A 12,551-nucleotide genomic window follows, 5' to 3' on the forward strand; every position below is an offset into this window, starting at 1 on the left:
TTAGGCTGCGGATTGGCTCAAAATGGGTTTTCTGGTTTTGGTATGTTAGGTATGTTTTTGTTTTATTTTGATTTTCTGCTGATGAAGCCTTTTTTTCTACATTCATTTTAGGAACATGCTTAGGTATGTGTCGTCTACATGTTCATATATTTAACAAATTTAAAGAAAACCCCCCTCATACAGTATACACACTTTTTTTCTACATTCATTTTAGGAACATGCTTAGGTATGTGTCGTCTACATGTTCATATATTTAACAAATTTAAAGAAAACCCCCCTCATACAGTATACACACTTTTTTTCTACATTCATTTTAGGAACATGCTTAGGTATGTGTCGTCTATATGTGCATATATTTAAAAAGAAGAAGAAGAAGCCCCCTCATACAGTATACACACACAAAATAATCATACATACAGTAGACTAGTGTGTAGACTTTAGACAGACTAATCATTCCAGCTATAATAAGTAAGGATAAGGAGAATATATATATTAGTGATGTTTCATTAATGAGCTCCGCTATATAAAATCAGCGGTATGCTCCTTTAACTCGACTTGTATCATAACTCACATCCTGCTGCAGTGTTCAGACCTCCTGTGATCGTGGTCACACTTTGTCCCACATACTGAACAACTCGTGTTAATATCCAGCTGCTCCGTCGGGTCGCTCGCTGATGTGAAACGAGTCGGCAGTCGATTACAAGCGGACTCTGGAGGTTTGACTCGACGCCCGCGGGCCTCCTCCGTCCTGCTGCTGCAGAGGACAAACTGGGGAGTGTTTCATCAAATGTTTGCATCTTTTTTAACATCGTGTCTGGCTTCTGATCACCGAGCAGCGGAAAGATTTATGTTCTTATTGTTCAGCTTGAGAGATTTTGCTCCAGTTTGTGTGTTTGTTTCATTATTTTATGAACTAATACGCCTGATTTTAAAATGTTCAGGTGTGAGTTTGGATGTGCAACAGCAGATTATTTTTTATTTTATCTTTTAATTGTTGGTTTGTTTGTTTTGGGGATTTCATATTTGACATTGGTTTTAGGTTTGGTTTTAAAAAAATGCAAAAATAGGCCTCTGTAATTATTAAAAGAGTGAAATACATTAACCCTCCTGTTGTCCTCGAGTCAAGGAAGAAGGAAGGAAGGAAGGAAGGAAAGGAGGGAGGAAGGACGGAGTAAAGAAAGAAGGACGGAAGGAAGGAAGGAAGGAAGGAGGGAGGGAGGGAGAAAAGAGAGGATGAAGGAAGGAAGGAAGGAAAGAAAGAGGGAGGGAGGAAGGAAGGAAGGAAGTAAGGAATAGTCAAAACGGGGTCAATTTGACCTGGGAGGATGACAGGAAGGTTAAATAAGATAAATTATGAAATCTCTGATCCCTAAAATGTTTTATAGTATTGAATTTTCTTTCTCTTTTTACAGTTGGTGGTTTTGGGCCTACAGTAGACTACATATAGAGTTGTGACGTATGAGGGCCGCTGCTTCCTGAAGTGTTTTCCTCTCTCTGTATTATCATTTAAGATTTTTCTTTAAATGATCCCCTCAATGTTGAGCTTAGAAACTCTCCTGAATAATATAATAATCAGTAATAGTAATATATCCTTGTATTGTTTCTGAAAAATCACATTTTGACTGTGATCTTTGTGGACCACTAAGAATACTACAATACCCATGAGCCTCGGTTCTGAGTAAGAAGCTGTGAACATGAATCAGATTGTTATGAATTCAGTAAAAAGTGACCCAGAATTGAATCTACAGATTGTAAAATCAGTTTTCTCAACAGTATAATATTTAGCTTCTGCATTATCAGCATTATGTGCCCAAATTCTAAGCTCTGTGATTGGCTGTTTCTTGCTGAAATGCATCTTGGGAGTTGTAGTTAACTTCTGATGATTTAACCAGGAAAGTTTTTGTGTTGATCCAAACTGTAAGAGCTCAAACTGTGTAAATTAATTAAGATTTTTACTTCCAGAACCAGAAGTACCTGAAATATCTCCTGCAGCCTTGAAAAAAAATATTTCAGAAAACATAATTTCTGTTTTTTCCAATTTTCTTTTGTCATATTTTGTCCAGTGATATTTAGTTTTGCACCTCAGGGCCTCCGTATATTTCAAATCAAAATCAAACATACTACTCTTCTATATTTTATTTTAGAGCAAAAAACAAACACTTTTTACTGTATATGTTGCTTTTTAATGATGGATAGTGTCAGAAATTAGTATATTGTGTAAATACAGTCAGATTTAAAGCTATAGATCAGGGATTTCAAACATGCGGCCCGTGGGCCAGAACCGGCCCGCCCGAGGGGTCCAATTCGGCCCACTTTCCTTCCTTCCTTCCTTCCTTCCTTCCATATTTCCTTCCTTCCACTTATCCTTCCTTCCTTCTCCTTCCTTCCTTCCTCCCATCCTTCCATCTTTCCTTCCTTCCACTTATCCTTCCTTCCTTCCTCCCATCCTTCCATCTTTCCTTCCTTCATTCCTTCCTCCCTTTCATCTTTCCTCCCTTACACTTGTCCTTCCTTCCTTCTCCTTTTCCTTCCTCCCTTTCATCTTTCCTTCCTTCCACTTGTCCTTCCTTCCTTCTCCTTTTCCCTCCTCCCTTCTCCTTTTCCTTCCTTCTTTCCTTCCTTCCTCCCTTTCTGCCTTCCTTTTTTTCTTTCCTTCCTTCCTTCCTTTTGTGCTTCCTTCCTTCCTTCCTTCCTTTCTATGGTCCGACCCACATTAGATCAAATTGGGAGGTTTGTGGCCCTTGAATGAAAATGAGTTTGACACCTCTGCTATAGATTGTACTTCAGTGTATTTTACAGACAACATAGAAATGCAGCAGGAAAGCTTTCAGTGTGTTTCACGTCTGACACTTTGTCTTTTTTGGTTGAATAGAGGACAAACTTTAATAGGCTTAATGTGGTTCATGAGGACCGATGGTGAGTCTGTGTCCGTTGGGAGAAGACTGTACACACACACACACACACACACACACACACACACACACACTGATTTACAGAGTTCATATTAGATTACTGAAGTACGCCTTCTACAGTATGTATCATAATTTCACTGTTTTATTATCATGTGATTATTAACATCATTAAATGGGTTTTATTTTTTCTTATGTATATTTAGATGGTTTAATTTTCTTTTTGTTTAATACTAGTTTTTGTTTTTACAAATAAAGTTGTTACTATTTTTTATTTTTGTCAGAGCGGTTAATAAAAAAATGAATACATGTGAGTTTTTTTTAACATAAACTGAAGAGTTGTGAACTGTATTTAACTGTATGTAATCCATTATGTAATCAAGCTTTGATTCATTCTGGATGTTTCTTTATATTATTTATTTCTAATTTTGATATAAAGTGACTCATTACAGAGGCGATGATAGTGCAGAAGCTTTAATTTGAATCAATTTCCCGCCACATTGGATCAAATGTCGTATCAGAAGAACTCATTCCTCTACATGGATTAACTCCCACTCCATAAAAAAAGCCTCTGACTCTCCAACCTTTCATCCAATCCGCCTGAAATTAGCTTCACATTAAAACAGGCAGTTTGACCTTTGACCTCCACAGTCACGGTGATAATAGTTTGGAGCCGAATCAAACCATCTGGTAGAAAGAAAACCCCCTCGAGGCTACATCAGTCATCAATCAGCAGGCAGACGGGAATATAAATGAACCGCTTTATCTCAGCCGAACACACACACACACACACACACACACACACACACTCACACACACACATATATTGATATTTAAATTAGGAGTGTGCAGTATGGATGAAGTCTATCATAATATTATGGGACCTCTCCATCCTCGAGGCACAAAATATTTAATACTGTAGATAATGAGAAATAAAGTACATTGTGCTCTTACCTTCATAAATTTATTTTATATTTGCATATATTTTTTTTTTGAGGAAGAAAATATTCAATATACTGTAGATAAATAATGCTAAATAAAATACAAAAACTCTTGAATTCGTAATGTAATTGTGTATTTATTTATTATTTATACTATTTTTTACTATTAATTTGACTGAATTGATCATTAATTTACACAAATTCACAGAAGCCACCCCATTTTTTTATGTGTTATGATTTTAATTAATTTATTTAGTTATTTATTTGACAGTTTTCATGTTTTCAATTTTTTTTTTTACACTTATCGGTTTTTTTCATTATTGCCCTTCATTTTTTATTTTATTGGTTTTTATTACCACGTTATCATTTTTACTTCTCCTGTGCATTAGTCTCATATAGTTTATGTGTTATTATCAGCTTACTGCATTTTGAATTGTAACCTGAACAAAGGTGTTATACTATTAAAATCTGATGTTTGATTTTAGCGATAAAAATGTGAAGTGGCCCTTTAATAACATAAAGCGTTAAAAGAAGAAATTGTAGAAACTCACCAGCAGACAGCGATGTGACATGTTCATCCTCCTACAGTTTACTGAGGATAAACACACAACCACATGTACACACACACACACACACACACACACAAACACACACACACACACACACACACACACACACACAGAGAGAGAGACACACACACACACAAGTTCAGAGTTGGTTGTGATCTTTTGGAAACAAAGCGTGTCAGGTGTGTTAGTGTGTTTGCAGGTGAAACGCAGATCAGCACATTCCTGCAGTTCAAACACTGAACACTTAGGTGTGTGTGTGTGTGTGTGTGTGTGTGTACTTATATTGCTGTCTCTGTGAGGACATGTTGGTCCTCATACTTCACAACAGGGCTGTTTGAGGGTTAAAGGATGGGTTCACCATTTTTCAAGTTTGTCTTTAAACAACAGTCACAATGACAATAGCACAAATGAAGATTGAAACCTGGTTTTGATCATAATGAACTTACAATGTAAATGATGGAGGACAAAATCCACAGTCCTCCTTTTGTTAAAAAAAATGTTAAATGTTAAAGTTGATCTGAAGCTAATATGAAGCTTCAGCGTCCAAATGAGTCAAATCTTCATCTTCTATGTTTCAGCGTTACAGTCTTTTTAGTAACCAAGTCTTTTTGTTACTATACTTCCACCACAGCTCAACGTGCTCTCTATAAAAATATTAAATGACTATTGACAGGAGGAATGATTACAGAGAGGAAAACTTTTTTCACTGCTCATATGGAAACCTGACTACTGTTTTAAGACAGGCCTAAAAAATGGGAATCCATCCTTTAAAGCCTGTTCTCTCAATAAATGAGGACGATGGCTCGCTTCAATACTGAGGACACAGAAACAGTTGTTTTATTCTGTTAACCATCAACAACAAATGTGAGAAAGTTATATAAGTAAGTTATATTTCACTGTATTTGACAAAGATCAGAAATTCACTTTGTTTTTTTAGTGTCATATGGGTTTCGAACCCTGACTTAAAGACTAATTCTTTCCTGGAAACCCATCTAGCACTGATCTGAATACATCCAAATGCTGCAGACGTGGACAATAAACAGTAGATGATTTTCACAAATGTCTCTAGATAAAAGCATTTAGTCTCCAGCTGTCATTCTTTGGTGTTTTCCAGAAAAAATTGTGGATAGAAAAAAAGGAATATTTATTACACATACTGCTGGCAGCTGTCCAAAAAAGTAGAAGTTTAACTTTTTATCTTTTCTGAACATTAAGAGTTTAATGTGTTTAGGGAAACAGGATATTAAATGTGAATAAATACGGACTGCAGATTCATGTTTTCGTGGTAGTTTTTCAGAGCGGGACACAAAAGACTGAACGCAGTGTTGAAAGAATAAAAGCGATGAAAAATAAATCAAGTTTAATTAAATATTTTGTCATTTATTGGATTTTAACAGCATCAAGTTATTAAAAAGACGTACACAAATATTTAAGAAAATAAATTACCAAACGCAAAAAAATACTTTAACAGTAAATAAAAATAACTTGAGGAGTTTTTCATTTAAAATGAAACTCTCGTTTTTTTTCCTACGACCTCAAACACAACACGGAAATACAGAAAACACACGAGAAAAATATATAAATACAGATAATACAAAAAGGCTTCAGTCCAATCCAGCAGCTCCAGAGATTCACTAAAAACTGCTTTTGTCTGTTACACAGAATCAAAAATACTATACAGAGACAAATATGTACAGCATGATCACAGCTGGAGATACAAAATACAGAAGAGTTCAGGCAGCTGAGTGCAAAAAAACAATAAAAACAACATTCGTCTGAAATCTTCCAGTAGAAATGAAGTCAAATATAAAACAAAGAAGATTTCCATCAGACAGTTTGTTAACTTCCTCTGGTTTTTGGTCCTTTTTGAAACATTGACTGAGTGATTTTATTATAAAACACAAAACTGACAGGGAAGAAAAGATTCCTCCGTCGTTCATCATCGTCTATAAAACCTCATTAAATCCTCTCATGTTTTATTCTTTTAAAAAAATTTCCCGGGACCAAAATATGAAAAACAAATGAGAACATTTAAAAAAAAACAATAAAAAAATACATCCTTCCTGAAAATGTTTTGCAGGTTTGAGGGTTTTTTTTAAATCTAAAACACAAAATGATATTTATGTGACTCCTCAGTGTTGATGAGCTGAGCTGGTTTTAAATTTTAGAAAACTGTGAAGAAAAGAAAAACAAGTTCAAGTATAAAGTTGAAATAGTCTGATAAAAAGTTGTGATGCTATTATAAAAAAAGATTTTACTTGAAGGAAGGACAGATGGAAGGAAGGACAGATGGAAGAAAGGAAGGAAGGACAGATGGAAGGAAAGACAGAAGGAAGAGAGGAAGGAAGGACAGATGGTAGGAAGGACAGAAGGAAGAAAGGAAGGAAGGACAGAAGGAAGAAAGGACAGATGGAAGGAAGGACAGATGGAAGGAAAGACAGAAGGAAGAAAGGACAGAAGGAAGAAAGGAAGGAAGGACAGATGGAAGGAAAGACAGAAGGAAGGACAGATGGAAGGAAAGAAATGGAAGGAAGGACAGAAAGACAGATGGAAGGACAGAAGAAAGGAAGGAAGGAAGGACAGTTGGAAGGAAAGACAGAAGGAAGGAAGGACAGATGAAAGGAAGGACAGAAGGAAGGAAGGAAGAAAGGAAGGAAGGAAGGAAGGACAGATGGAAGGAAGGACAGAAGGAAGAAAGGAAGGAAGGACAGATGGAAGGAAAGACAGAAGGAAGGAAGGACAGATGAAAGGAAGGACAGAAGGAAGAAAGGAAGGAAGGACAGATGGAAGGAAGGACAGAAGGAAGAAAGGAAGGAAAGACAGAAGGAAGAAAGGAAGGAAGGACAGATGGAAGGAAAGACAGAAGGACGAAAGGAAGGAAGGACAGATGGAAGGAAAGACAGAAGGAAGAAAGGAAGGAAGGACAGAAGGAAGAAAGGAAGGAAGGACAGATGGAAGAAAGGAAGGAAGGACAGATGGAAGAAAGGAAGGAAGGACAGAAGGAAGAAAGGAAGGAAGGACAGAAGGAAGAAAGGAAGGAAGGACAGAAGGAAGAAAGGAAGGAAGGATGAATATATATTTCAAAAACAGCTGAATCACATCAGATAGAGAGCGTGATGTGTTTCTGATACTGATGCTTTTTTCTTCTTACTTGTAAAATTATAATTTTTTTATCATAACATCACAACTTTTATCTCAAAATATTAATTTTTTTACTCTTTTCTTCTACAACTTTTTAGAGCCAACCCTTGAGGTAAAAAAAAATAAAAAATTGTGTTTTACAATCTGGAGGTGTGAAGTGTGATGAGAGATGTTGGCTGTTTACCAGACAGCTGCATTATGGGAAATGTAGGATCCAGTGTTAATAGATAGCACAAACATTTACCATTCTGTTTTTATTTTCTTTTCTTCTTGTGATATTTTAGTTCCCTAACTTTATGAATGTGAGATGTTTGAGACACTGGAGAATGATTTGCAAAAGCAGGAAATTAAAATGAAAAGACTGTGAAGCAGCTGGATGTGACCTCAGGATTTCTTGTCATCCCAAATTATTGTGCGGAGAGGTTTTTGTCTACCAGAGTGGAGTTTTTTGCTCAGTGTGACGTCACTTCACACACTTAAAAAGTCCAGAGTGTAAAATTTAGTGGCATCTAGTGGTGAGGCTGTATATTGCAGCCGAGTGAATCCCTCCCCCTAACCCTTCAAGCATGTATAAGGACCAGGCGGGGAGTTCTGGTCCTCTGAAATGAGGCCAACGTGGAAGTAACTTAGAGCTGCATTCTATCAAAAGGCCACCAGGGGGCGACCGTCTCTATACAAGTCAATGGAGAATTCACCAACTTCTCACTTGATTTCTAACCTCAGTAAACGTTTTCAAAATGTGTTTATGGTCTCAATCGCTAGTTTAAAGCCTTCTTCAATGCAGTATGATGTTCATTTGGGACATTTTGGCCTCCCTGATTTTATATTTGATGATAAAGCAGGGTATGCATTAGGGCGTGGCTACGTCCTGATTGACAGGTTGATTGCACAATGGCCTCGAGATCCAGCCCTCACAACCAATTGCAACCTCCCCGCTCTCCATGGCTCCGCCTCATGCCCATATAAGTAGAATCTGTGTTTTTATTTTTCCCAGCATGCACCTGAAATTTTCAAGATGGCGCTGCCTAGATTCGAAACTATTGGCTTCCGAGCAGCAGTCCACAAACCAATGGGTGACGTCACGGATGTTACGTCCATTTCTTCTATACAGTCTATGGATTATACACTAATAAACCCACATTTATGACTATTATATTCCATATCTGCCACTAAATCTTACACACTGGTCCTTTAAAGCCAGCAGAAATCTTCTCTATGTTAGCTTTAGCCCTGTAGTGAAGGAACAGCAGTCTTTTGGATTCCCAGCATGGCGTCGTAGAAACAGTCCTCGTTGATGATCGACGTCATGCTCTGAACGCTGAAGTCTCTCTCCAGCATGTTGACATCCAGCTGATCTCTCCTGGAACTCCGTCTCTTCTCGTCGTCCCTCTGCTCTGCGTCTTCCTCGCTGAAGTTGAGCCGCTGCAGCTGAGCCTCCAGGTCGCTGGTCAGGGAGCAGAGTCGGCTCCTCTTCCCCGCGGAGGAGGCGGCGTGGCTGGGCAACAGCGGCTCCGAGCAGGTGTCTCCCATGATCAACCTGGTGCTCTCGTCCGGTTGGTGATGAGGAGTCCTTTGGTTGTCGGAGCGACTACGCTGCTGCCTTCTCCTCCAGGAGCCGCCTCTCTCTGCTGTGGACAGTTTGGTCCTCCTCAAGGAGCCGGTGGGTGCTCGGTCTCTGAGGAGGGAGCGCAGGACTCGCAGGACGCCGGCCTTCGTCTCCAAACCACTGAAACACAATGACACACAGCTCAGGTCAAAGAGGGGAAGAACTGGGTCGTCCTTCTTCTCCTAAAATTAGTTTTCATATTTCTGGCTAAAAAACGTATCTAGCTGCGGTGGTCGGCTCCTCAGGTCCCTACAGTCGACATGTGGATAGGACAGATTTCTGCTCTTATTCCTCTTGAAAAACTGACTCATGACCTTACTTGCAAATCGGACAGATTTTGGAGGATCTGGGAACCATTGCACTCCTTCCTACAGAAACTTGAACTCATCATCGGTCCCTGGAAGATGAGGACTTTTTGTTTTTTTTTACTTGCTTACTTATTTGCTTATTTATTTATTTCTAACCCTAACCCTAACCCAGCACTCAATGTTAGTTTGGGGTGGGATTTTTAGTTGTTTTGTATGTTTTGTTGTTGTTTGTTCACATATCTGAAAAAACAATAAAAAGAATATTAAAAAAAAAAGAAAAAATTAGTTTTTAAAGAGTTTTCAATAACAGTAGCTCTTAAGGGCAAAATGTACTTGGGATTGTGGTACCGAACTAGCTCTCAATAATGACTTCCTTATGAACTAACCCTCGCTGATTGGCAACATATCAGTCTCAATCTTTCGGCACACCAACTGGGTAATGGCCTAATAAAAAAAGTAACTCCTATTCATTATTATTCATTTGTTATTACAGATGGAGTAAAGGATTATATAATGTTTATGGTGTGAACAGCTGGGATCCTCAGTGTGGATGTTTTTACCTGCTGCACAGCTGGAACACCGTCTCCGGCCGCCCCTCCACCTCTGACCTGCAGTGAACCAGCTCCCACACACACGGCTGCTCCGAGCCTGAAAACACAACACAGAGCGTGTGTCAGAGCAACACTCACATCGTCCCATCAGACCCATACAAAGAGAAAGCGTGTGATTGGTCACTGACCTGTGATGTTGGCCGGTCTGACCTGCACCGCTGACACTGGGATTAACCAGCGGAACCTGAAGGGGTCCAGATCAGCTGAGCGGGAGCCGGACTGTTGACAGGAGACAGACGGTTACAAAAACAGGTCTAATGTGGAGTTTTAATGGTTTGTTTTAGGACTGCATGATTATTCTCATTATCTATGAATCTGTAGATTATTGTCTTGATTAATTGATGTTTTAGTTGTTTGGTCAGAAAATGGTAAAAAATGTTGATCACAGTCTCCTCGAAATCTACACATTCATATGGACACCTGCTTGCTGGTTTAACCCTCCTGTTGTGCTCAGGTCAAGGAAGGACAGGAGAAAGGAAGGACTGAAGGAAGGAAGGAGGAAGGGGGGAAAGAAGGAAGGAGGGAATGTGGAAGGAAGGAAGGAAGGAAGGAAAGGAGTAAGGAGGGAGGGAGGGAGGAAAAGAGGAAGGAAGGAAGGAAAGCAGGAAGGGAGGAGGAAGGAGGGAATGTGGAAGGAAGGAAGGAAAGAAGGAAGGAAGGAAGGAAAGGAAAGGAGTAAGGAGGAAGGGAGGGGGGAAAAAAGAAAGGAAGGGAGGAAAGGAGTAAGGAGGGAGGGAGGGAGGAAAAGAGGAAGGAAGTAAGGAGAGAAGGAAGGAAGGAAGGAAAAGAGTAAGGAGGGAGGGAGGAAAAGAGCAAGGAAGTAAGGAGAGAAGGAAGGAAGGAAGGAAGGAAGGAAGGAAGGAAAGGAGTAAGGAGGGAAGGAAGGAAGGAACAGTCAAAACAGACGGGGTCAATTTGACCCGGGAGGACGACACGAAGGTCCTTTAAAAGCTCCCACTCACCATCTTCTTCTTCAGTTTGCTGTTCTCTCGGTAGACGAGGATGACGGCTCGTTTGAAAACTGAAACACAGAAACAGTCGCGTTACTCAGACGTGAGTTCAGTTATATTTGACTCTGATTGTGACTCGGAGTGTTTTTGTGTCTCTGTACCGAACAGCGTGAGCTCCGGTTCTTTCCTCAGTCGGCCCAGACACGGCAGCGGGTTCAACCAGACCACCGACGAATGGACCAGGAACTCCCCCATCGAGATCTCCGTCACCTGAAGACGTTCAAATAAATTATTATTATTACTGAAACTAATTAACTTCCTGTTCCTCCCGGGTCAAACTGACCCCGCCTGTTTGACTGTTCCTTCCTTCAGTCTGTCCTTCCTCCCTCCCTCCTTCTCTCTTTCTTTCCTCCCCCCTACGTTCCTTCCTCCCTCCTTCCTTCCTTCCTCCCTCCCTCCTTCTCTCTTTCTTTCCTCCCCCCTACGTTCCTTCCTCCCTCCTTCCTTCCTTCCTCCCTCCCTCCTTCTCTCTTTCTTTCCTCCCCCCTACGTTCCTTCCTCCCTCCTTCCTTCCTTCCTCCCTCCCTCCTTCTCTCTTTCTTTCCTCCCCCCTACCTTCCTCCTTCCTTCCTTCCTTCCTCCCTCCCTCCTTTTCTCTTTCTTTCCTCCATCCTACCTTCCTCCTTCCTTCCTTCCTTCCTCCCTCCGTCCTTTTCTCTTTCTTTCCTCCCTCCTACCTTCCTCCTTCCTTCCTCCTTCTCTCTTTCTTTCCTCCACCCTACGTTCCTTCCTCCCTCCTTCCTTCCTTCCTTCCTTCCTTCAGTCTGTCCTTCCTCCCTCCCTCCTTCTCTCTTTCCTTCCTCCCTCCTTCCTTCATTCCTTCCTTCATTCAGTCTGTCCTTCCTCCCTCCCTCCTTCTCTCCTTCCTTCCTTCCTCCCCTCTTTCCCTCCTTCTTCTCTCCTTTCCTTCCTTCCTTCCCTCTTTCTCTCCTTCCTCCCTCTTTTCCTTCCTTCCCTCCTTATTTTTACCTGTTTGTCAGGTCCGCTCTGCTCTGCGGCCAGCTGGTCGAACACGGAGCCGTAATCCTCGTAGATTTTCTGCATCTCGTTGATGTGACTCGCCACCTTCTCCATCGCTCTCAGCGCCTCTGTGTGGACACGAGGAGAGAAACACACACACACACACACACAGGTACAAATAAATAACAATGGCTGCTGGTGACACCGAAGATTGATTACTGATGATGCAAGTGTGTGTGTGTGTGTGTGTGTGTGTGTTACCTGTTAGGTGTGTGTGTTCGGGGCTCTCGGGGTCGGTCAGAGACACCAGCTCTCTGAGCAGCAGCGGGTACTTCAGGACTCTCTGGACAGGTTTGATCAGGTACGACTCTAACGTACACGAGTGCTGATTGGTCGGATTTCTGGCCTCCAGGAACTGTTTGAAGGCTGCGTCCGTCTTCGCTGCAGGAACGACGTGAAGATTTAAAGGTTTAAACGTCTCAAAGGAGCAACAAGA

General features: G+C 40.6%; 1 protein-coding gene across 1 annotated transcript in view; it reads right to left on the bottom strand.

Annotated features, from left to right (window-relative positions):
* Positions 1-8,750: 8,750 nt before the first annotated feature.
* Positions 8,751-12,551, bottom strand: part of LOC128376944 (rho guanine nucleotide exchange factor TIAM2-like) — a 36,386-nt gene continuing 32,585 nt past the window's right edge. Inside the window, exons 23-29 of the mRNA XM_053336803.1 lie at positions 12,317-12,496; positions 12,065-12,183; positions 11,197-11,305; positions 11,048-11,106; positions 10,214-10,304; positions 10,035-10,122; positions 8,751-9,286 (exon numbers count right to left, since the gene is read on the bottom strand). Coding sequence (XP_053192778.1) covers positions 8,785-9,286; positions 10,035-10,122; positions 10,214-10,304; positions 11,048-11,106; positions 11,197-11,305; positions 12,065-12,183; positions 12,317-12,496 — 1,148 coding nt within the window. The 3' untranslated portion in view covers positions 8,751-8,784. The remainder of the gene's footprint in view (positions 9,287-10,034; positions 10,123-10,213; positions 10,305-11,047; positions 11,107-11,196; positions 11,306-12,064; positions 12,184-12,316; positions 12,497-12,551) is intronic.

The sequence above is a fragment of the Scomber japonicus genome, chromosome 17, assembly GCF_027409825.1.
Source record: "Scomber japonicus isolate fScoJap1 chromosome 17, fScoJap1.pri, whole genome shotgun sequence".
Taxonomy (NCBI): Eukaryota; Metazoa; Chordata; class Actinopteri; order Scombriformes; family Scombridae; genus Scomber; species Scomber japonicus.